The sequence below is a fragment of the Oncorhynchus mykiss genome, chromosome 9, assembly GCF_057628025.1.
Source record: "Oncorhynchus mykiss isolate SJ-2025 chromosome 9, ASM5762802v1, whole genome shotgun sequence".
Classification (NCBI taxonomy): Eukaryota; Metazoa; Chordata; class Actinopteri; order Salmoniformes; family Salmonidae; genus Oncorhynchus; species Oncorhynchus mykiss.
In genome coordinates, this window is record NC_143030.1 from 26,890,601 (window position 1) to 26,916,768 (window position 26,168).

A 26,168-nucleotide genomic window follows, 5' to 3' on the forward strand; every position below is an offset into this window, starting at 1 on the left:
GTAGAGCTTCAGTTTTCTACAGTTTCATTTGGATTTAATTTACCTGCTATTTTATCATTTTTGTACCTTTTGGGATTTTTGCAATTCATATCACTTGGAACCTGTTATACACTGATTTATATATGTACACTATATTACTGACACGGCATGCTGTTTTGAACCCACCGCGTTTCCATCTTGGCACCCCACCACTATTGTAAAAAAATAATATTTTGGAAGCTATAGAAAGGCATTGATTAATGTCTACATTTATTTTTGCCAAGTTTATTCTATTACAGACATCTGAATGCAGACGTTTAAATGTCATTGTGAGCTAAGCAAGAAACATGTAACAAATATAAAATCCATTTTATTTCAAGTATAATTTTTTTAGAAAGTACTACAAAGAATAGTTAAATACATGTCATTTGTCCTTCCAACATTGAAATGAAATACTGAAGAATTCCGTTCTCCAACTGGTTTGACATTGGGAATGTTCTAAAATAGTTAATATCATTCTGAGTCATGTTCTCAAAATGTTCAAAGAACGTTAAGAAAAAACTCTGTACTTCAGCATAATGTTTCCTACAGGTTTCCTCGTGGTTCTATTTAAAGGCATGTTCTCAGAAGGTTCAGAGAACATTAAGAACCAATGTTCTTCTGTGGGAATTTCTGACAAACAATGATTCATTTCAGACTGACTTTGAGTTTCCCTGTGTGAGAATTTCCACGACAGTATTAAAAATAAAGAAATGAAGTAATCAGACCCTTTACTCAGTACTTTGTTGAAGCACCATTGGCAGTGATTATAGCCTCGAGTCTTTTTGGGTATGACACAAGCTTGGCACACCTGTATTTGGGGAGTTTTTCCCCATTCTTCTCTGCAGGTCTTCTCAAGCTATGTCAGATTGGATGGGAAGCGTTGCTGCACAGCTATTCCCAGGTCTCTCCAGAGATGTTCGATCGGGTTCATGTCCGTGCTATGGCTGGGCCACTCAAGAACATTCAGAGACTTGTTCCAAAGCCACTCCTGCGTTGTCTTGGCTGTGTGCTTAGGGTCGTTGTCCTGTCGGAAGGTGCACCTTGGCCCCAGTCTGAGGTCCTGAGCACTCTGGAGCAGGTTTTCATCAAGGATCTCTCTGTACTTTGCTCTGTTCATCTTTCCCTCAATCCTGACTAGTCTCCCAGTCCCTGCCGCTGAAAAACATCCCCACAGCATGCTGCTGCCACCACCGAGCTGGTGCTAGGTTTTCTCCAGACGTGACGCTTGGCATTCAGGCCAAAGAGTTCAATCTTGTTTTCATCAGACCAGAGAATCTTGTTTAGGTGTCCTTTAGGTGCCTTTTGGCAAATGACTGGCAGGCTATAATATGTATTTTACTGAGGAGTGGCTTCCGTCTGGCCACTCTACCATAAAGGCCTGATTGGTGGAGTGCTGCATAGATGGTTGTCCTTCAGGTTATCTAATTTCCACAGATGAACTCTGGAGCACTGTCAGAGTGACCATCAGGTTTTTGGTCAACTCCCTGACCAAGGCCCTTCTCCCCCGATTGCTCAGTTTGGCCGGGCGGTAAGATTTAGGAAGAGTCTTGGTGGTTCCAAAGTTCTTCCATTTTAGAATGATGGAACCCACTGTGTTCTTGGGTACCTTCAATGTTGCAGCCATTTTTGGTACCCTTCCCCAGATCTGTGCCTCAACATAATCCTGTATCGGAACTCTACGGACAATTCCTTCAACCTCATTGGCTTGGTTTTTGCTCTGACATGTACTGTCAACTGTGGGACTTTATATAGACAGGTGTGTGCCTTTCCAAGTCATGTCCAACTAATTGAATTTACCACAGGTGGAATCCAATCAAGTTGTAGAAACATCTCAAGGGTGATCAATGGAAACAGGATGCACCTGAGCTCAATTTCGAGTCTCATAGCAAAGGGTCTGAATGCAAACATTTCTAAAAACCTTTTTTTGCTTTGTCATAATGGTCTATAGTGTGTAGATTGATGAGGGGAAAAAAAATATTTTATTAATTTTAGAATACTTTTTTGTTTTTTAAGTAAAGGAGTCTGAATACTTCACGAATGCACTGTATAGCACAATTATTTTGTGAGAAAACCATCAGTAGAGTTCAAAATGCAATGGAAACCCATTTAAATTGTATGTTCTATTCAGTACATGGGAATTTAACCGCAAAACGTGTCATTACGCACAGCTTTTTATCTACAACAAGTCAATTTGATGGAAACACATCTCTGGTGGGAAAATGCAAATATTGTTTTTATGGGGATTTTAGGATATTTGCATGAAAATCTGTAGCTAAATGGATGGAAACCTTGCTTGCTTTGATTTATATTTTTTTTATTTAACCTTTATTTTGTTGACAGGAAAGTCATACTGAAACTAAGTTCTCTTTTAAAGATGAGCCCTGCATAAACACATCAAACACATACAATATACAAAATTACAAAACATATTAAGTTAAACAGACACATTTATGAACATCTAATTTCAGAGCGCTCTGGAAGTTGTTCCACATAAAGGGCGCAAAAACACTAGAAGCAGCTTTACCCAACTCTGTGGAGACCGAAGGGGCATCTGGTGTTATCCAAGCCTGAGACCTGGTTTGGTCATTTGTAGGTCTAAATTGAATTAATGATGATAGATAAATACCTAGGAAATTTCTGCATGAGTGCTTTGTAAATAAACACAAGGAAATGCTGCTCTCTCCAAAAAGGCCCAAGCCGCTTTTTGATACAAAACATAATGGCGAGTTCTACAAACATTACTAGTGTAGATGCTGCTGCACGCATATAGATAATATCCCCATGATCTAAAATAGACATAAAAGTTGCCTCGACAATTTCCTTCTTATTAACAAAAGTCAGACATGCTTTGCTTCTGTAAAAGGCCAGCAAAATATTTCAGGCTGCGAAGTTTGGTAAAAAGCTGTGAAATATTTCAAAGGCCATGAAAATATTTTAATGGACAGCTAAATAGTTGTAAGACCATCAAAATATTTCAGAGGTTCACCAAAGTTTCTATTTTTGAAATTGGCAGATATTTGGCTTTTACTTTATTTGGCACTTGCTATAGTAATTGATTTATTTAACCTATTTAGCATCTTGAGATGAGAACATGTTTTTATTCAATTGAGCTCTTTGTGACAGAATGTTAAAAGTACTTGCTTTGCGTGATGTATTGAAGTCTCTACCTTCTTGCCCTTTGTGCTGTTGTCTGTGCCCAGTAATGTTTGTACCATGTTGTGCTACTGCCATGTTGTCTTGCTACCATGTTGTTGTCATGTTGTGTTGCTATCATGCTGTGTTGTCATGTGTTGCTGCCTTGCTACGTTGTTGTCTTTGGTCTCCCTTTATGTAGTGTTGTGTTGTCTCTCTTGTCGTGATGTGTGTGTTGTCCTATATTTATACATTTTTTAATCCCAGCCTTAGTCCCCGCAGGAGGCGTTTTGCCTTTTGGTTGGCTGTCATTGTAAATAAGAATGTGTTCTTAACTAAATAAAGGTTAAATAAATACATAAAATAAAAAATATATACAGTTGAAGTCGGAAGTTTACATACACTTAGGTTGGAATCATTAAAACTCGTTTTTCAACCACTCCACAAATTTCTTATTAACAAACTATAGTTTTGGCAAGTCGTTTAGGACATCTACTTTGTGCATGACACAAGTCATTTTTCCAACAATTGTTTACAGACAGATTATTTCACTTATAATTCACTGTATCACAATTCCAGTGGGTCAGAAGTTTACATACACTAAGTTGACTGTGCCTTTAAACAGCTTGGAAAATCTCATAAAATTATGTCATGGGTTTAGAAGCTTCTGATAGGCTAATTGACATAATTTGAGTGTACCTGATGTATTTCAAGGCCTACCTTCAAACTCAGTGCCTCTTTGCTTGACATCATGGGAAAATCAAAATAAATCAGCCAAGACCTCAGAAAAAACATTATAGACCTCCACAAGTCTGGTTCATCCTTGGGAGCAATTTTAAAACGCCTGAAGGTACCACGTTCATCTGTACAAACAATAGTACGCAAGCATAAACACCATGGGACCACGCAGCCGCCATACCGCTCAAGAAGGACACGTGTTCTGTCTCCTAGAGATGTACGTACTTTGGTGTGCAAATCAATCCCAGAACAACAGCAAAGGACCTTGTGAAGATGCTGGAGGAAACAGGTACAAGGTATCTATATCCACAGTAAAACGAGTCCTATGTCGACGTAACCTGAAAGGCCGCTCAGCAAGGAAGAAGCCACTGCTCCAAAACTGTCATAAAAAAGCCAGACTACGGTTTGCAACTGCACATGGGGACAAAGATCGTACTTTTTGGAGAAATGTCCTCTGGTCTGATGAAACAAAAATAGACCTGTTTGGCCATAATGACCATTGTTATGTTTGGAGGAAACAGGGGAAGGCTTGCAAGCCGAAGAACACCATCCCAACCGTGAAGCACGGGGGTGGCAGCATCATGTTGTGGGGGTGCTTTGCTGCAGGAGGGACTGGTGCACTTCAGAAAATAGATGGCATAATGAGGCAGGAACATTATGTGGATGTATTGAAGCAACATCTCAAGACATCAGTCAGGAAGTTAAAGCTTGGTCGCAAATGGGTTTTCCAAGTGGACAATGACTCCAAGCATACTTGCAAAATGGCTAAAGGACAGCAAAGTCAAGGTATTGGAGTGACCATCACAAAGCCCTGACCTCAATCCCATAGAAAATGTGTGGGCAGAACTGAAAAAGTGTGTGTGAGCAAGGAGGTCTACAAACCTGACTCAGTTACACCAGCTATGCCGGTAGAAATGTGCCAAAATCCACCCAACTTATTGTGGGAGACTTGTGGCAGGCTAACCGACACGTTTGACCCAAGTTAAACAATTTAAAGGCAATGCTACAAAATACTAATTGATTGTATGTAAACTTCTGACCCTCTGGGGATGGGATGAAAGAAGTCAAAGCTGAAATAAATAATTCTCTCTACTATTATTCTGACATTTCACATTCTTAAAATAAAGTGGTGATCCTATGTCAGCACATTTTTACTTGGATTAAATGTCAGGAATTGTGAAAAACTGTTTAAATGTATTTGGCTAAAATGTATGTAAACTTTCGACTTGAACTGTATATCATAAGGATGTGGTAGGCTTACAAAAAGCTTGCTTCTGACTAAGAGCTACAACAGTAAGTAAATAGCCATCTTAGACTTAAAGACATCAGGTCATTTCGTCAAACTTGTGACTGAGGCTCTCCGTGCTCATTAGTTGCTTATTCAACATATTTTCTGCTACTTCACTCAATCCCATTTTAAAAGTCTAGCAGTGGTGTAAAGTACTTAAGTAAAAATACTTTGAAGTAGTAAAGTAGTTTGGATTATTTGTACTTTACTATTTATATTTTGGACAACTTTTACTTACCATTACATTCCAAAAGAAAATATGTAATTTTTACTCCCATACAATTTCCCTGACACCAAAAGTACTTGTTACATTTGAATGCTCATGCAGGGAAGCAATATGGACCAATTCATGCACCAATCAACATAATGCTTTGTAATCCCCACTGCCTCTGATCTGGCAGACTCACTAAACCCAAATACTGCATTTGTAAATTATGTCTGAGTGTTGGAGTGTGCCCCTGTCTGTTCATAAAAATAAAATAAAAACAAGAAAAGTGAGCCGTCTAATTAAGGAATTTGATGTATAGCTTTTACTTTTTACTTTTACTCAAGTATGACAATTGAGTACTTTTTCCAACACTGTACATTTAAAACCAGATACTTTTAGACTTTTACTCAAGTAGAATTTTGCTGGGTGACTTTTACTTTTACTTGAGTCATTTTCTATTAAGGTACCTTTACTTTTACTGAATAATGACAATCAAGTACTTTTTCTACCACTGCTTCCTCTCTGAGACCAATCAGAAATGTTTCATTGGCCACTGCCACATATTCCCAGTTTTGCATAAAACAGCCACATATTGGCTCTCATTTCTGCATCACCACATTTGGTGCAAGGAAAAATAATAGGCTAGGTGCGCTTATATTATACAGAACAAGAATAAATGCAACTTGCAACAATTTCTAAGATTTTACTGAGTTACAGTTCATATAAGGAAATCAGTCAATTTAAATAAATTGATTAGGCCCTTATCTATGGATTTCATGACTGGGAATACAGATATGCATCTGTTGGTCAGAGATACTTTAAAGAAAAAGGTAGGTGCGTGGATCAGAAACCAGTCAGTATCTGGTGTGACCATTTGCCTCATGCAGTGCAACACGTCTCCTTCACATAGAGTTGACAATGTTGTCCCACTCCTCTTCAATGGCTGTGCAAAGTTGCTGGATATTGGCAAAACTGGAACACGCTGTCGTATACGTCAATCCAGAGCATCCAAAACAGGCTCAATGGGTGACATGTCTGGTGAGAATGCAGGCCATGGAAGAACTGGGAAATCTTTACAGATCCTTGCGACATGAGGCCATGCATTATCATGCTGAAACATGAGGTGATGGCAGCGAATGAATGGCACGACAATGGGCCTCAGGATCAGAATCTCTGTGCATTCAAATTGCCATTGATAAAATGCAATTGTATTTGTTTTCCGTAGCTTATGCCTGCCCATACCATAACCCCACCGCCACCATGGGAAACTCTGTTCACAACGTTGCCATCAGCAAACCACTCGCCCACACAACGCCATACATGTGCTCTGAGGTTGTGAGGCCAGTAGGGACGTACTGCAAAATTTTCTACAATTTTGTTGGAGGCGGCTTATAGTAGAGACATTGACATTCAATTATCTGGCAACAGCTCTGGTGGACATTCCTGCAGTCAGCATGCCTCAAAACTTCAGGCATCTGTGGCATTGTGTTGTGTGACAAAAACTGCATATTTTAGAGTGGTCTGTTATTGTCCCCACCACAATGTGCACTTGTGTAATGATCATGTTGTTTCATCAGCTTCTTGATATGCCACACCTGTCAGGTGGATGGATTATCTTGGCAAAGGGGACATGCTCACTCACAGGGATATAAATACATTTGTGCACACAATTGGAGAGAAAGAAGGTTGTGTGTTTCAGGGATCTTTTATTTCAGCTCATTAAACATGGGACCAACACATTTTTATTCAGTGTAGCTCGTTAGCTGATCGAGCTTTAACAAACATGACAAGTCTGCTGCCTCAGTTTGTATGATGGCAATTTGCATATACTCCAGAATGTTATGAAGAGTGATCAGATGAATTGCAATTAATTCCAAAGTCCCTCTTTGCCTTGCAAATTAACTGAATCCCCCAAAACATTTCCACTGCCACAAAAGGACCAGCTGACATCATGTCAGTGATTCTCTCGTGAACACAGGTGTGAGTGTTGGAGATCACTCTGTCATGCTGATTGAGTTTGAATAACAGACTGGAAGCTTCAAAAGGAGAGTGGTGCTTGGAATCATTGTTCTGCCTCTGTCATCCATGGTTAGCTGCAAGGAAACACGTGCTGTCATCATTGCTTTGCACAAAAAGGGCTTCACAGGCAAGGATATTGCTGCCAGTAAGATTGCACCTAAATCAACCATTTATCGGATCATCAAGAACTTCAAGGAGAGCGGTTCAATTGTTGTGAAGAAGGCTTCAGGGCGCCCAAGAAAGTCCAGCAAGCGCCAGGACCGTCTCCTACAGTTGATTCAGCTGCGGGATTGGGGCACCACCAGTCTAGAGCTTGCTCAGGAATGGCAGCAGGCAGATGTGAGTGCATCTGCACGCACAGTGAGGCGAAGACTTTTGGAGGATGGCCTGGTGTTAAGAAGGGCAGCAAAGAAGCCACTTGTCTCCAGGAAAAACATCAGGGACAGACTGATATTCTGCAAAAGGTACAGGGATTGGACTGCTGTGGACTGGAGTAAAGTCATTTTCTCTGATGAATACCCTTTGATTGTTTGGGGCATCTGGAAAAAAAGCTTGTCCGGAGAAGACAAGGTGAGCGCTACCATCAGTCCTGTGTCATGGCAACAGTAACGCATCCTGAGACCGTTCATGTGTGGAGTTGCTTCTCAGCCAAGGGAGTGGGCTCACTCACAATTTTGCCTAAGAACACATCCATGAATAAAGAATGGTACCAACACATCCTCCGAGAGCAACTTTTCCCAACCATCCAGGAACAGTTTGGTGACAAACAATGCCTTTTCCAGTCTGATGGAGCACCTTGCCATAAGGCGAAAGTGATAACTAAGTGGCTCGGGAACAAAACATCGATATTTTGGGTCCATGGCCAGGAAACTCCCCAGACCTTAATCCCATTGAGAACTTGTGGTCCAGAAGTTAATTGACAGCATGCCAGGGCGGATTGCAGAGGTCTTGAAAAATAAGGGTCAACACTGCAAATATTGACTCTTTGCATCAACTTCATGTAATTGTCAATAAAAGCCTTTGACACTTATGAAAGGCTTGTAATTATAATTCAGTATTCCGTAGTAACATCTGACAAAAATATCTAAAGACACTAAAGCAGCAAACTTTGTGGAAATTAATATTTGTGTCATTCTCCAAACTTTTGGCCACAACTGTACATAGACTTAGACTGTTTTTAACATTGTTTTAGAGAGAACTATGATATTAGCCATTCAAAGCTAGCTAGCATCAGCTTTGTTGTGGTATACAATATTTTAACGAATTTGATCCATATTTAAGGAGATCTCCCTGTTGGCAATGCCTGACAAAGCACACGAAACGGCTCCCTGATAAGAGAACATCACTAGTTACCACAGCCACAAAGTCAGAAGCCCTGCTAACTCGACCAATCAGATGAGTGAGTGTATTACCTCACGCTGCATGTCCCCATTCACTGAACCTTCTTCCAGCCAGGACAATGGAAACAATAGAGACGAAACAAGATATACACAAAGCAAACATTTTACTTCATAATTATCAGCTAGAATTATGTGAATCGTAATCTAGCTAGCTAGTTAAACAGGCAAAAATGATATATTCATCCAATCACAGTATAGCGTAAACGCGCCAATTCCTGTAAAGTAATGTATGTTGTTGTTCTGTCGGTTTGGCATATCAAGGAAATATGTATAAACCTGCAAAAAAGAATAGACTGTGCAGCTACAACAAACAATAGGAAGCAAAAAAAGATGTGGGTTAAGCCTGTCAGTGGTGACTCGACGAAAGCTTGCTGTACTTTGCAACCCAGACTATTTGCAACACCCCCTCACCCCCTCTTTACGCCACTGCTACTCTCTGTTGTCATCTATGCATAGTCACTTTAATAATTCTACCTACATGTACCCTCTGTAGTTCCTTGTGGTCGGAGGCCGATCAGTTGCCATACCAGGCAGTGATGCAACCCGTTAGTATGCTCTCGATGGTGCAGCTGTAGAACCTTTTGAGGATCTGAGGACCCTGCCAAATCTTTTCAGTCTCCTGAGGGGGAATAGGTTTTGTCGTGCCCTCTTCACGACTGTCTTGGTGTGCTTGGACCATGTTAGTTTGTTGGTGATTTGGACACCAAGGAACTTGAAGCTCTCAATCTGCTCCACCTCAGCCCTGTCAATGAGAATGGGGGAGTGCTCTGTCCTCTTTTTCCTGTTGTCCACAATCATCTCCTTTGCCTAGAACATGTTGAGAGGGAGGTTGTTGTCCTGGCACCACACGGCCAGGTCTCTGACCTCCTCCCTATAGGCTGTCTAGTCGTTGTCGGTGATCAGGCCTACCACTGTTGTGTAATTGGCAAATTTAATGATGGTGTTGGAGTCGTGCCTGGCGGTGCAGTCACGAGTGAACAGGGAGTACAGGAGGGGACTGAGCATGCACCCCTGAGGGGCCCTTGTGTTGAGGATCAGCGTTACCTACCCTTACCACCTGGGGGTGGACCATCAGGAAGTCCAGGATTCAGTTGCAGAGGGAGGTGTTTAGTCCCAAGGTCCTTAGCCTATTGATGAGCTTTGAGGGCACTATGGTGTTGAACGCTGAGCTGTAGTCAATGAATAGCATTCTCACATAGGTGTTTCTTTTGTCCAGGTGGGAAAGGGCAGTGTGGAGTGCAGTGGAGATTGAATAATCTGTGGATCTGTTGGGGCGGTATACTAATTGGAGTGGGTCTAGGGTTTCTGGGATGATGGTATTGATGTGAGCCATGACCAGACTTTCAAAGCACTTCATGGCTACAGACATGAGTGCTACTGGTCGGTAGTCATTTAGGCAGGTTACCTTAGTGTTCTTGGGCACAGTGACTATGGTGGTCTGCTTGAAACACATTGGTATTGCAGACTCAGACAGGGAGAGGTTGAAAATGTCAGTGAAGACACTTGCCAGTTGGTCAGCACATGCTCGCAGTACATGTCCTGGTAATCTGTCTGGCCCTGCGGCCTTGTGAATGTTGACCTGTTTAAAGGTCTTACTCACATCGGCTGTGATCACACAGTCTTCCGGTACAGCTGGTGCTCTCATGCATGTTTCAGTGTTATTTGCCTCAAAGTGAGCATAGAAGTAGTTTAGCTCATCTGGTAGGGTCGTGTTACTGGGTAGCTCTTGGCTGTGCTTCCCTTTGTAGTCTGTAATGGTTTGCAAGCCCCGCCACATCCGACGAGTGTCAGAGCCGGTGTAGTATGATTCAATCTTGAGCCTGTTTGATGGTTCGTCGGAGGTCATAGCAGGATTTCTTATAAGCTTCCAGGTTAGAGTCCTGCTCCTTGAAAGTGGCAGCTCTAGCCTTTAGCAATTACTGGTTGTAATCTATGGCTTCTGGTTGGGGTATGTACATACAGTAACTGTGAATTTGTCGATGCACTTATTGATGAAGCCAATGTCTGATGTGATGTACTCCTCAATTGCATTGGAGGAGTCCCGGAACATATTCCAGTATAGTGCTAGCAAAACAGTCCTGTAGCTTAGCATTTGCTTCCTCTGACCACTTTTTTCTTGATCTAGTCACTGGTGCTTCCTGCTTTCATTTTTGTTTGTAAGCAGGAATCAGGAGGATAGAATTATGGTCAGATTTGCCAAATGGAGGGCGAGGGAGAGCTTTGTATGCGTCTCTGTGTGTGGAGTATAGGTGGTCCAGAGTCCTTTTTCCTCTGGTTGCACAAGTAACATGCCAATAGAAATTTGGTTAAACAGATTTAAGTTTGCCTGCATTAAAGTCCCCGGCTACCAGGAGCGCCGCCTCTGGGTGAACGTTTTCTTGTTTGCTTATGCCGGAATACAGCTCATTCAATGCTGTCTTAGTGCCAGCCTCTGACTGTGGTAGTATGTAAATTTAAATCTCTAGTTGAGTAAAATAAGTAGTTTTGTTCTGGTCTCAAGATAATCCAGAAAATTGTGGTCGGCAAGTTCAAACCCCCGAGCTGACAGGGTACAAATCTGTCGTTCTGCCCCTGAACAGGCAGTTAACCCACTGTTCCTAGGCCGTCATTGAAAATAAGAATTTGTTCTTCACTGAATTGCCTAGTTAAATAAAGGTAAAATAAAAAATAAAATAAAAATAAAAACACAATTTAATTATATCTCTATTTGAGAAAAATACGTAGTTTTGTTGTGATCACAAGAAAATTCAAATATTTCAGGTAAAGTCAGGCAGACATCTGAATGTTCTATCACAAAGTGAGAACAATTAGTTTCTCTGGCTGATATTGCTTCTATTTAGTAGTAAGAGTAAATGAATAGATGACATTCACTGCTATAAACCTGTCTCCAATATAATCGCTTTTTAAAAAAATTTTATAAGAGGCTTTTTTTCTTGTACAGTGCCTTGCGAAAGTATTCGGCCCCCTTGAACTTTGCGACCTTTTGCCACATTTCAGGCTTCAAACATAAAGATATAAAACTGTATTTTTTTGTGAAGAATCAACAACAAGTGGGACACAATCATGAAGTGGAACGACATTTATTGGATATTTCAAACTTTTTTAACAAATCAAAAACTGAAAAATTGGCCGTGCAAAATTATTCAGCCCCTTTACTTTCAGTGCAGCAAACTCTCTCCAGAAGTTCAGTGAGGATCTCTGAATGATCCAATGTTGACCTAAATGACTAATGATGATAAATACAATCCACCTGTGTGTAATCAAGTCTCCGTATAAATGCACCTGCACTGTGATAGTCTCAGAGGTCCGTTAAAAGCGTAGAGAGCATCATGAAGAACAAGGAACACACCAGGCAGGTCCGAGATACTGTTGTGAAGAAGTTTAAAGCCGGATTTGGATACAAAAAGATTTCCCAAGCTTTAAACATCCCAAGGAGCACTGTGCAAGCGATAATATTGAAATGGAAGGAGTATCAGACCACTGCAAATCTACCAAGACCTGGCCGTTCCTCTAAACTTTCAGCTCATACAAGGAGAAGACTGATCAGAGATGCAGCCAAGAGGCCCATGATCACTCTGGATGAACTGCAGAGATCTACAGCTGAGGTGGGAGACTCTGTCCATAGGACAACAATCAGTCGTATATTGCACAAATCTGGCCTTTATGGAAGAGTGGCAAGAAGAAAGCCATTTCTTAAAGATATCCATAAAAAGTGTCGTTTAAAGTTTGCCACAAGCCACCTGGGAGACACACCAAACATGTGGAAGAAGGTGCTCTGGTCAGATGAAACCAAAATTGAACTTTTTGGCAACAATGCAAAACGTTATGTTTGGCGTAAAAGCAACACAGCTGAACACACCATCCCCACTGTCAAACATGGTGGTGGCAGCATCATGGTTTGGGCCTGCTTTTCTTCAGCAGGGACAGGGAAGATGGTTAAAATTGATGGGAAGATGGATGGAGCCAAATACAGGACCATTCTGGAAGAAAACCTGATGGAGTCTGCAAAAGACCTGAGACTGGGACGGAGATTTGTCTTCCAACAAGACAATGATCCAAAACATAAAGCAAAATCTACAATGGAATGGTTCAAAAATAAACATATCCAGGTGTTAGAATGGCCAAGTCAAAGTCCAGACCTGAATCCAATCGAGAATCTGTGGAAAGAACTGAAAACTGCTGTTCACAAATGCTCTCCATCCAACCTCACTGAGCTCGAGCTGTTTTGCAAGGAGGAATGGGAAAAAATGTCAGTCTCTCGATGTGCAAAACTGATAGAGACATACCCCAAGCGACTTACAGCTGTAATCGCAGCAAAAGGTGGCGCTACAATGTATTAACTTAAGGGGGCTGAATAATTTTGCACGCCCAATTTTTCAGTTTTTGATTTGTTAAAAAAGTTTGAAATATCCAATAAATGTCGTTCCACTTCATGATTGTGTCCCACTTGTTGTTGATTCTTCACAAAAAAATACAGTTTTATATCTTCATGTTTGAAGCCTGAAATGTGGCAAAAGGTCGCAAAGTTCAAGGGGGCCGAATACTTTCGCAAGGCACTGTATTAAAGACGTGTCCATATCCAATAAGCCTAGCTCTGCCCACTGGGGGCGCTGCTTCCGGGAGCGCTCTCTGAAATAAGCACTGGTATCGTCGTATTCCACTAGAGTTATCTCATCACACCGTCATTGATTTAAAGAAAATGTGCGTAATTTTTATGTGGTTGCATCATATTTCTTTGCATACTTTCCGTTGAAGCATGCAGTGATGCATGCTTCAAAATATGTACAAACGGAGTGGAGTATACATTAGAGAAGTGCCCTCCATGCTCCGTTATGCATTATTTGATTTGGACTCATACTCCGACCCCCCCTGGCCTCCAACATCTGAGTTGCACAGTGTTGCTGATGAAGAAGATTTCTGTCCACCTGGAAGAGGACCTCTAAGGTGTTTCAGAGGCAATGTGCAGGCTATCTTAACGATATCACAGACCTCAATTATCATTAGAGTGACCACATTTCAAATATCCAAATATGGGACAACAGGATGATTTTGCGGGACAGTGTAGTCTACATGAATCATTTTGACTAATTCATCATTATGTGATCTTCCAAGACATTGATTCAACATTGCTCTAACTTACTAAACGAATACCACTGTGAGGAGAGCAGTAGCGACGCTACACCCTTGCCACTCCGGCTGCTCTGGACGAGGTAATTTAAGCGCACCTAGCCTATTATTTTTCCTCACGCAAAATGTGGTGATGCAGAAACAAGAGCCCACATGTGTGGCTGGTTTATGAAACTCTTTGAATATATGGGAGTGACCAAAGAAACATGCCAATTGTCATACTTAAGTAAAAGTAAAGATACCTTAATAATAATTAAATGACTCAAATAAAAGTAAAAGTCGCCCAGTAAAATACTATTTGAGTAAAAAAAAGTCTAAAAGTATCTGGTTTTAAATGTATTTTAATCCAGTGGTGGTAGAAGTACTCAATTGTCAGTAAAAGGAAATGCTATACAGCAAATTCCTTAACTAGATGGCACGATATTATTGTTGTTATTTTATTTATGGAAGACAGGCACACTCAGAAATAATTAACAAATGCAGTATTTGTGTTTAGTGAGTCTGCCAGATCAGAGGCAATGAGGATTAGAAAGCATTATATTGATAGGTGCCTGAATTGGTCCATATTGCTGTCCTGCCTGAGCATTCTAAATGTTACAAGTGCTTTTCGTGTCAGGGAAATGTATGGGAGTAAAAAGTACATATTTTCTTTAGGAATAGTGAGTGTAGCAAAAGTAAAAGTTACCCCAAAAAACGACTTAAGTAGCCTAATATTACTTTAAAGTAGTTTTACTTAAGTACTTTACACCACTGATAGGTAGGGAGAACGGGATTGGGTGCTAATGCACATAGAGAGCCTCAGTCACACATTTTATTAAATTATATCTTTCAGTATAATATGGCTATTTACTTAATTTTAGAGCTCTTAATGATAAGCACGCTTTTATTGTAAGTGATGAGGCCTAACTGTCCTCTCCAAGTTTACCTGGAATTTAGCCTGAAAGGATTTCAGAAATATGATTGGTTGATGATAGGCATATGACATTGGCCTACATCTCATCTTGCGCTGCGCAGAATATCAGAACTCCACAATGATTGGAAAAGTTTTTAACATTTAAGTTTAGGCTACTACATCTTAATGATATAGATAATATATTTCCATAAACGGAACGTGCCTGCAAATAGACAGGTTGGAATGTCTGACTGAAATACGGGACAAATCAATTGTTTTCAAAATTGGTGGTGTTTGAATTTGAGAACATGCGGAACATGGTTGTTTGGTTGCGGGACAAAATGCAGTTTTTGCCCGCACACTCCGGGACATGTGGTCGCATTATTTATTTTCTTTTCTGCTCTTTTGCACACCATTATCTCTACCTGTATATGACCATCTGATCATTTATCACTCCAGTGTTAATCTGCAAAATTGTAATTATTCGCCTACCTCCTCATGCCTTTTGCACACAATGTATATAGACTCTCCTTTTTTTCTACTGTGTTATTGACTTGTTAATTGTTTACTCCATGTGTAACTCTGTGTTGTCTGTTCACACTGCTATGCTTTATCTTGGCCAGGTCGCAGTTGCAAATGAGAACTTGTTCTCAACTAGCCTACCTGGTTAAATAAAGGTGAAATAAAATAAATAAAATAAAAAATGAGTAGGCGAAACAACGCCACCTGCTGGGGGGACACAGCTTTTCCGCCGAGTTGGGCCTCTCTCTCCTCCTCGATACGGAAGTGACTTCTTCGTAGCCGGTTAGGATAATTTACGTAGCAGGTTAGGAGGCCAAGGTTGAGGCTAGGAAAGGGTTAGGGAAAATCACTTCCGGTCGTAGCTGTATGCAGTGGCGTGAAACGTGTCCCTTCTTCAAATACAACAACAAGCTAGTAAGTCACTTCGGTAGGTTGCTAGCCAACATCGACGAACCTTTGAAGGTCTATACGTTTTCGGTGTAACGTTACTTTTATAGCCACGGTGTTTGTTTTAAACACATTTCTGTTGTATATCTAGTTACCCTCTTAATTGCACATATACGTTGCTAGTAAGTTAGCTGGATAACATAGCACCAGGCTAGTCGCCCATGCTAACATCCCCGACCATGAGTTCACTAAACTACTCCTCCCCTGATAAAGAAGAGGGGGTCTGCTTGACGGAGAAAGACGGTATTTGGTTGAACATTGTCGTAAAAGATGAGAAACAAGAGGAGGATGTCACAGTAAAAAAAGAAGAGGGTGAAGCTGTTACAGTGAAACAAGAGGAAGAAACGTTCAGAGTGAAAGAGGAGGATGTTACCGTGAAAGAAGAGGAGGATGTTACCGTGAAAGAAGAGGAGGAAGAGAAAGAGGATGCAGTTTTTGGAGTGAAGACGGAGGGAGAGATAACTGTCACTTCGGAAGAGACAGGAGATCGGATTAACACCAGTAAGTAGTGAAGGGGGTTCGATTAAGTGCACCGCGTGACATGAACGGGCAAAAGCGGCGAACCGTAATTTGCATAGCTCAGTCATGGTGTCAACAAAGCAGCCTGATGCATATTTCAGAAACATACAAACACATTTTTTTCTCCATAATATATATGTTCGAGTTTTCGTTGGGAAGGCAGACGCGTTTAAAAAATAAATAATAATAATCACCTTTGCATGTGAAAACAGAATTCTACTCATTAGGGCAATTTGGGGTTAAACTCCCCATCTTGTAATTCTCATAGCAACCACTTTGTCACTAATTTTCCAACACTTTCCCTGGATACTTCTGGTTTTGCGCAACAAAAACATCTGTCTCATCTCAACTTTTTAAGTCACTCCAACATAACGATTTGGAGGTACATTGATCTAATATTTTGTCATTTAGAAAAAGTTATATATTCAGGACCAGTCAAAAGTTTGTACACACCTACTCATTTAAGGGTTTTGCTTAATTTGTACTATTTTCTACATTGTAGAATAATAGTGACGACATCCAAACTATGAAATAACACATATGGAATCATGTAGCAATCAAAAAAGTGTTAAACAAATCCAAATATATTTTATATTTGAGATTCTTCAAAGTAGCCAGCCTTTGCCCTGATGACAGCTTTGCACACTCTTGGCATTCTCTCAACCAGCTTCATGAGGTAGTCACCTGGAATGCATTTCAATTAACAGGTGTGCCTTGTTAAAAGTTAATTTGTGGAATTTCTTTCCTTCTTAATGCGTTTGAGCCAATCAGTTGTGTTGTGACAAGGTAGGTGTGGTCTTTTTACCCTATTTGGTAAAATACCAAGTCCATATTATGGCAAGAACATCACAAATAAGCAAAGAGAAAGAAAAGCCCAACATTACTTTAGGACATGAAGGTCAGTCAATCTGGAAAATTTCAAGAACTTTGACAGTTTCTTCAAGTGCAGTCGCAAAAACCAACAAGCGCTATGATGAAACTGGCTCTCATGAGGACGGACACAGGAAAGTAAGACCCCAAGTTAAATCATCTCCTTTGCCTAGAACATGTTGAGAGGGAGGTTGTTGTCCTGGCACCACCCGGCCAGGTCTCTGACCTCCTCCCTATAGGCTGTCTCGTCGTTAACGGTGATCAGGCCTACCACTGTTGTGTAATCGGCAAACTTAATGATGGTGTTGGATTCGTGCCTGGCCATGCAGTCGTGGGTGAACAAGGGAGTACAGGGACTGAGCATGCACCCCTGAGGGGCTCCAGTGTTGAGGATCAGTGTGGCAGATGTGTTGCTACCTCACCATCAGGAAGTCCAGGATCCAGTTGCAGAGAGAGGTGTTTAGTCCCAGAAGCCTTAGCTTAGTGATGCGCTTTGAGGGCACTATGGTGTTGAACGCTGATCTGTAGTCGATGAATAGCATTCTCACATAGGTCTTCCTTTTGTCCAGGTGTGAAAGGGCAGCGTGGAGTACAGTTGAGATTGAATCATCTGTGGATCTGTTGGGGCAGTATGCAAATTGGAGTGGGTCTAGTGTTTCTGGGATGATGGAGTTGATGTGAGCCATGACCAGACTTTCAAAGCACTTCATGGCTACGGACGTGAGTGCTACGGGTCTGTAATCATTTAGGCAGGTTGCCTTCGTGTTCTTGGGCACAGGGACTATGGTGGTCTGCTTTAAACATGTTGGTATTACAGACTCAATCAGGGACATGTTGAAAATGTCAGTGAAGACACCTGCCAGTTGGTCAGCACATGCCCGGAGCACACATCCTGGTAATCCATCTGGCCCCGCAGCCTTGTGTATGTTGACCTGTTTAAAGGTCTGACTCACATCGGCTATGGAGAGTGTGATCATAGTCGTCCGGAACAGCTGATGCTCTCATGCATGCCTCAGTGTTGCTTGCCTCAAAGCGAGCATAGAAGTGATTTAACTAATTTGGGAAGCTTGTGTCACTGGGCAGCTCTTGGCTGTGCTTCCCTTTGTAGTCTGTAATAGTTTGCAAGCCCTGCCACATAAGACAAGCATCAGAGCCGGTGTAGTACGATTCAATCTTAGCCCTGTATTGATGCTTTGCTTGTTTGATGGTTCGTCGGAGGGCATAGTGGGATTTCTTAAGCTTCCGGGTTGGAATCCCACACCTTGAAAGTGGCAGCTCTATCCTTTAGCTCAGTGTGAATGTTGCCTGTAATCCATGGCTTCTGGTTGGGGTTATGTACGTACAGTCACTGTGGGGACGACGTCCTCGATGCACTTATTGATAAAGGTAGTGACTGATGTGGTGTACTCCTCAATGCCATTGGAAGAATCCTAGAACATGTTCCAGTCTGTGATAGCAAAACAGTCCTGTAGTTTAGCATCTGCTTCATCTGACCACTTTTTTTATAGACCGAGTCACTGGTGCTTCCTGCTTTTATTTTTGGAATCAGGAGGATAGAATTGTGGTCGGATTTATCAAATGGAGGGCGAGGTAGAGCTTTGTACGCCTCTCTGTCTGTGGAGTGCAGGTGATCTATAATTTTTTCCCTCTGGTTGCACATGTAACATGTTGATAGAAATTAGGTAGAACTGATTTTAGTTTCCCTGCATTAAAATCTCCGGCCACTAGGAGCGCCGCCTCTGGGTGAGCAGTATCCTGTTTGTTTATTTCCTTATACAGCTGACTGAGAGCGGTCTTAGTGCCAGCATCCCTCTGTGGTGGTAAATAAACAGCCACGAAGAGTATAGATGAAAACTCTCTAGGCAAATAGTGTGGTCTGCATTTTATCACAAGATACTCTACTTTAGGTGAGCAAAATCTAGACTTCCTTAGATTTCATGCACCTGCTGTTTACAAATATGCACAGACCGCCCCCCCTCATCTTACTAGAGTGTTCTGTTTTGTCTTGCCGGTGCAGCGTATATCCTGCTAGCTGAATATCCATGTCATCATTCAGCCACGAATCCGTGAAACATAAGATATTACAGTTTTTGATGTCCCGTTGGTAGGATATTCGTGATCCTATCTCGTTTAATTTATTGTCCAATGTTTGCATGTTGGCGAGTAATAATCGCAGCTTTCCCACTCGCCTTCTGCGGATCCTTATGAGGCACCCCGCTCTGTGTCCTCTATACCTGCGTCTCTTCCCCTTGCAAATAACTGGAATGTTGGCCTTGTCGGGTGTTCGGAGAATGTCCTGCTTGTTGAAGAAAAAAAATCTTTGTCTAATCCGAGGTGAGTGTTCGCTGTCCTCATATCCACGCGGAAAAAAACACATAGTAGCACAATTGGTTGGGCGCCCGTAAAACTGCTGCCATTTCTTCCGGGGCCATTTTTTCAAATGGCCTTCATGGTCAAATTGCTGCACACTTAACCAGCATGGCTATTACAGCATTCTGCCGTGATACACCATCCACCTAATCTAATGAAGTTGGCTCTATAAAATTAATCGATGCCATTCGGGGAGCCTGAAGATAAATAATCCACTTGGTTAGAGACATTAAAAAAAAAAAAAAAAAGTTTATTAAGTATTGCATGAATGGGGGAAAAAAATATATAGCGTCAAATCGCCAATTTGCAAGCCATCCCTTATGGGATTAACTGACACATAAACAAGCATTACAATAATTCACCAGGGTAGTTAAGTGATGATGATTCTTACCGTTTTCTCTGCATTGCACATCGCATAAAGAGTGGGGAGGAAAAAATATCAATACATAGTAGTAAATAAGCTTATCCAAACAATAATTATATCCCTAGAGCAGTAAAATAATATACCGTTGAAGTCAGAAGTTTACATACACTTAGGTTGGAGTCATTTAAAACTCATTTTTCAACCACTCCACAAATTTCTTTAACCTCTTTCGGATCAGGTCCCACCTCAACAACATCCGGTGAAATTGCAGTGCCAAATTCAAATTAAATTACTATAAATATATCATAATAAATTATCATAAAATCACAAGTGCAATACGTCAAAATAAAGCTTAACTTGTTGTTAATCCAGCCGCTGTGTCAGATTTCAAAAAGGCTTTACGGCGAAAGCAAACAATGTGATTATCTGAGGACAGAGCCCAGCAGACACAACTTTACATACAGTTACCAGCCAAGTAGACTAGTCACGAAAGTCAGAAATAGCAATAAAATTAATCACTTACCTTTTATGATCTTCATATGTTTGCACTCACAAGACTCCCAGTTACACAATAGATGTTCATTTTGTTCGGTAAAGTCCCTCTTTATATAAAAAAAACTCAATTTTGTTGGCGCATTTTGTTCAGTAATCCAATGGCTCAAATGCGGTCACAAGAGGCAGACGGAAATTCCAAATAGTATCCGTAAAGTTCGTAGAAACATGTCAAACGATGTTTATAATCATTCCTCAGGTTGTTTTTAGCCTAAATAATCGATAATATTTCGGACAATAGCGTCGTCAATATAAAAGAAAAACAAGAAAGGCGTGCTCTCGGGATTGCGCACCAAACAGGTTGGAGATTTTCCACTGACCTCTCATTGAAACTGATCATTCTCCCTCATTTTTCAGAATAAAGGCCTGAAACAATGTCTCTAAGGACTGTTCACAGCTAATGGAAGCCATAGGGTACGGAATCTGGGTCCTATCCCTTTAAATGGTGGATAGGCTTTCAATGGGGGAAAAAAAAAACAATTTCAAAATAATAGCACTTCCTGGATGGATTTTCCTCAGTTTTTCGCCTGCCATTTCAGTTCTGTTATACTCACAGACATTATTTTAACAGTTTTGGAAACTGAGGGCCCATGCCAAATCTTTTCGGCCTTCTGAGGGTGAGGAGGCGTTGTTGTGTCCTCTTCACAACTGTGTTGGTGTGTTTGGATCATGGTAGATCCTTAGTGATGTGGACACAGAGGAATTTGAAGCTCTCAAATGGTCCACTACAGCCCCGTCAATGGGAATGGGGGCGTGCTCGGCCCTCCATTTCATGTAGTCCACGTTCAGCTCTTTTGTCTTCCTGCCAGGTCTCTGACATCCTCCCTATAGGCAGTCGGTGATCAGGCCTACTACCGTCGTGTCGTTGTCAAACTTAATGATGGTGTTGAATTTGTGCGTGGCCACACAGTCGTGGGAGGACAGGAGTGGAGTAGAGTTGTTACAATACCAGGTTTTTGACTTTGATACCTGGTTTAGTATCATATTACTCAATACCGACACGATACTCAATACCAAAATGATACTCAATATAGGGTTGGGCGGCTTCCAGGTTTTCACATCGTCATACTGTCCTTCTCTCATTTTGGGATTTACGGTGTTACCGGTTTAGTAACCAAGGGGGTGCCAAAAAAAAATGCAAACAAGACCCTTGGGCATCTGTTACCAGAATGCTAACAAATTAAATATGCCAATGAGCGCAAACGAAAATAAATGAATTGCAAAGACGGGCAATCCAGCTCATAAAGTTATACATGTATAGGTAGGAGCATCCAAATGTTATTTTTGTTGAGTTTGGACATTTTTAAAAGCTAATATGAACAAGAGACATTGTGCAAATGAAAAAAGTTTTGAGTCATGCTTGTCTGTCTGGAGTCACAAGGGCAATGTGCCTGCCTGTGGTGGAGAAGAGGGGGGGGAGGAGCAGACAGCCGAGAATGGAGATGAGAAAGAAACACAAGGAAATCATGATAACGCTTCTCAAACATGGCAGAAAGCTTACACAATATGATGCCCCATCACCTTATTAATTTAGAAACTTACTTGGATTACGCGACCCCTAAGTTTAACTTGCTAGTTAACGTGGAATTATTTATTTTTCACGCGGGAAAATTATATGAATCGCTTAAGAAGTCTCTTGCTGCGTTTTGTTAACGCAGATCTGAAATGCTTCTTATTGTCATTTCTGCTTGGCATCAGACACATTTTGTGCTTCAGTTGCGCTTCTCCAGCTGAGTTGAGTGGTCAGAAATCCAGCTCATCGCTAGTTCATGGAGCGGTGTGGCACTCCAAGTACTTTCCAACCAACCGCTCCTTGCTCAAAGAAAAAAAAACTGCTGCTCCGAATTCGCTCCATTCCTTACAATCATTCCTTACAATCACAATTTAACCAACACTTTTTGTGATTACCTGGACCTATCATTTGGTTTTGAAGTATTGAAACCAAACCATTGATTTGAATGGAAAGTATTTTAATAAAAAAAGAGGACAAGGTGACAGAAAAAAAGCGATAATAATTTCAAATAGTCTACATGTCATATTAAACAGCATATAAACACTCTAAATAGGTCAGGAGCCAGACAGGTAGCCTAAGAAGGAACGGACATGGATTATTTAGGCTATATTAGTTAAATTATTTCAAGGCTATAGCTTACAAATAAATAAATTGTGAAGCATTTGCGAGTACGAAACACTAGGCTAGCAGGGACATAAAGCGCTCAGCTTTTGCACATATAGGCTGTGACTTACTTAATTAAATACAATTTAAATGAAAAATGCCTTATTAGGCACCATCTACAGTGCCTTTTTAAATTATATTTTTTTTGGGGTAGAGTCTGTGGCTTCAAGCTCATGCAATGGTGCCTGGCAAGCAGGCCAGCAGTGGAGAATACCCTCTGAGAGCTTGCAGAGCCACTGGGGATGGGTAACACCCTTCGGGCCACTTTTTCCAGGCTGGGCAGGGATGTTTAGTTGTTTTTTATTCATTTTTCTATTGGTAGGCCAAAAGGATTAGTCAAAACAGAAAGCTCCTTGAAAGAGGTAATATATGCCAGAAACAATGATAGCCTATTGTATCGATGACTGGTTCCCAACATTTTTTGATTTTTTGGTTACTGTACCACCAGCTGAATTTTGCTCTGTCCCGAGTACCCTGAAGTACCTCCTCATGTGCATTTTACCAGTAGGCCTATGGTCTCATGAATCTTCACAAGTACCCTGTGTGGATAGGCCAAGTACCCCTAGGGGCCTAGTACTCCTCGTTGGGAACCACTGGTATAGATAATAGAATGAAAATTAACAAAACTTTTAAGAGATCAGATTTTTTGTTTATATATACTTTGCTACAATGACACACTTGCTAGCTACCCACCTCGTTCCTTTCTGTTAGAATGTGCACGTAGTAAGTACACCATCATGCTTTCGGGATACCTGTCTTTTCAGATTCCACAATAATTCTGTAATTGTGGACACTACATCACCACACTCCCTCTATTGCTCTTACAGTACTCCTCCTCATTTGTAAGTCACCTTGATTTTTCTCCTGTGTGTTTTATCAGTTTCTTTATGAAAATATTTAGCATACTAGATGACAGTAGCTAAAGCAAGGGGCTATAGCAGCACACAAGTAGACTACAAATGCTGGGCCGGGCATGCCCTCAGTCGCTACTGGGCTAGAAGGCTGACACTCCTGCCTTTGGGAAACTCGCTCCATGCTCCAGTCAAATTGGGCGTGCTCCACCCCTCTCTTCAGCGTCGCTCACATAAGTTGCTATCAGCAGACAGCGTTCCGACTGAGTGTAGCCAGCCAGCCAACTTTCCTCTGGTAAAATTCTAGATTAACTTTAAGCAAAATATTAGGAAATGTAGCTGGCTACATTCTTTCTATGATAAACATTACAAATATACTACATGACCAAAAGTATGTGGACACCTGCTCGTCAAACATCCCATTCCAAAATCATGGACATTAATATGTATTTGGTTCCTCCTTTGTTATAACATCCTTCACTCTTCTGGGAAGGCTTTCCACTAGATGTTGGAACATTGCTGCAGGGACTTTCTTCCATTCAGCCACGAGAGCATTAGTAAGCTCGGGCACTGATGTTGGGTGATTAGGCCTTGCTCACAGTCGGCATTCTAATTTATCCCAAAGGTGTTCGATGGGGCTGAGGTCAGGGCTCTGTGCAGGCCAGTCAAGTTCTTCTACACCGATCTCGACAAACCATTTCTGGACCTCACTTTGTGCACGGGGGCATTGGCATGCTGAATCAGGAAAGGGCCTTCCCCAAACTGTTGCCACAAAGTTGGAAGAACAGAAATGTCTAGAATGTCATTGTATGCGGTAGCGTTAAGATTTCCCTTCACTGGAACTAAGGGTCCTAACCCTAACACTGAAAAACATCCCCAGACCATTGTTCCTCCTCCACCAAACTTTACATTTGGCACTATGCATTCGGGCAGGTAGTGTTCTCCTGGTATCCGCCAAACAAAGATTTGTACGTTGGACTGCCAGATGGTGAAGCGTGATTCATCACTCCAAAGAACGCCTTTCCACTGCTCCAGAGTCTAATGGCGGCGAGCTTTACACCACTCCAGCCGACGCTTAGTTTTGTGCATGGTGATCTTAGGCTTGTGTGCCCCTGCTCGGCCATGGAAACCCATTTCATGAAGCTCCCGACGAACAGTTCTTGTGCTGACGTTGCTTTCAGAAGCAGTTTGGAATTCGGTAGTGAGTGTTGCAACCAAATACTTTTTTACGTGCTATGCAGTTCTGCACTCGGTGGTGCTGTCTTGAGCTTGTGTAGCCTACCACTTTGCAGTTGAGCTGTTGTTGCTCCTAGACGTTTCCATTTCACAATAACAGCACTTACAGATGACTGGGGCAGCACTGGCAGGGCAGATATTTGACGAACTGACTTGTTGGAAAGGTGTGTGACTTTTCCACCCTGAAAGTCACTGAGCTCTTCAGTAAGGCCATTCTATTGCCAATTTTTGTCTATGGCTATTGCATGGCTGTGTGCCTGATTTTTATACACCTGTCGGTAATGGGTGTGGCTGAAATCGCTGAATCCACTAATTTGAAGGGGTGTCCACATACCTTTGTAGGTATAGTGTATAATGGCCATGCATTGTTTTTGCACAAAATACTTTGCTTTTTCATTTTAAGCTAATTTACTAATTTATTGTGGCTGCCAGCCAAATAGCATTGTACTTCTGTTGTCATCTGTTTAAAATTAAGCAGTTTTCTGCAGAATGTGTTGCACTAATGTATTTTCTGAGAAGGAAAACTATAGTTGCACATCCCTGATCACTCTATTGAAGCAAAGAAAACACTGTTGACTTTGAATATAAAAACGACACCTGTCAATAGACCGCTGAAATGGTGAAATGAAGAACCTGCTTAACCTTTTTGGGATAGGGGGCAGCATTTTCACTTTTGGATGAATAGTGTGGCCAGAGTAAACTGCCTCCTACTCTGTCCCAGATGCTAATATATGCATATTATTATTAGTATTGGATAGAAAACACTGAAGTTTCTAAAACTGTTTGAATGATGTCTGTGAGTATAACAGAACTCATATGGCAGGCGAAAACCTGAGAAAAATCCAACCACATCTGAGCTTTGTAGTTTTTCAAAGCTTGGCCTACTGAGTACACTTTGAGATATGGATGAGGTTGCACTTCATAGGGCTTCCATTAGATGTCAACCGTCTTTTGAAAGTTGAATGAGGATTCTACTATAAATGAGGGGCTCATGAGACCTGTTTGAGTCAGTGGTCTGGCAGAGAGCCTTGGTCTCATGACGTGCGCTCCCGACAGAGTTTCATCTCGTTCCAGTGCCTTTCTGAAGACAAATGAATTCTCCGGTTGGAACATGGAACATTATTGATGTTGGAACATTATTGATGTTTTATGTTAACATCCTAACGATTGATTCCATACATTGTTTGACATGTTTGTAAAGGACTGGCAGCTTCATTAAATAGTCCCTGCAAAACACCAGTTTCAACATCAATAGTGAAGAGGCGACTCCAGGATGCTGGCCTTCTAGGCAGAGTTCCTCTGTCCAGTGTCTGTTCTTTTGCCCATCTTAATCTTTTGTTGGCCAGTCTGAGATATGGCTTTTTCTTTGCAACTCTGCCTAGAAGGCCAGCATCCCAGAGTCACCTCTTCACTGTTGATGTTGAGACTGGTGTTTT

The 26,168-nt window shown here is 41.4% G+C and overlaps 1 protein-coding gene across 2 annotated transcripts in view; it reads left to right on the top strand.

The window, feature by feature from the left end:
- Positions 1 to 15,215: 15,215 nt before the first annotated feature.
- Positions 15,216 to 26,168, top strand: part of LOC110531762 (uncharacterized) — a 33,390-nt gene continuing 22,437 nt past the window's right edge. For both annotated transcript variants that reach the window (XM_090183856.1, XM_021615159.3), the window contains exon 1: positions 15,216 to 16,295. In XM_090183856.1, coding sequence (XP_090039982.1) covers positions 15,956 to 16,295 — 340 coding nt within the window. In that variant the 5' untranslated portion in view covers positions 15,216 to 15,955. The remainder of the gene's footprint in view (positions 16,296 to 26,168) is intronic.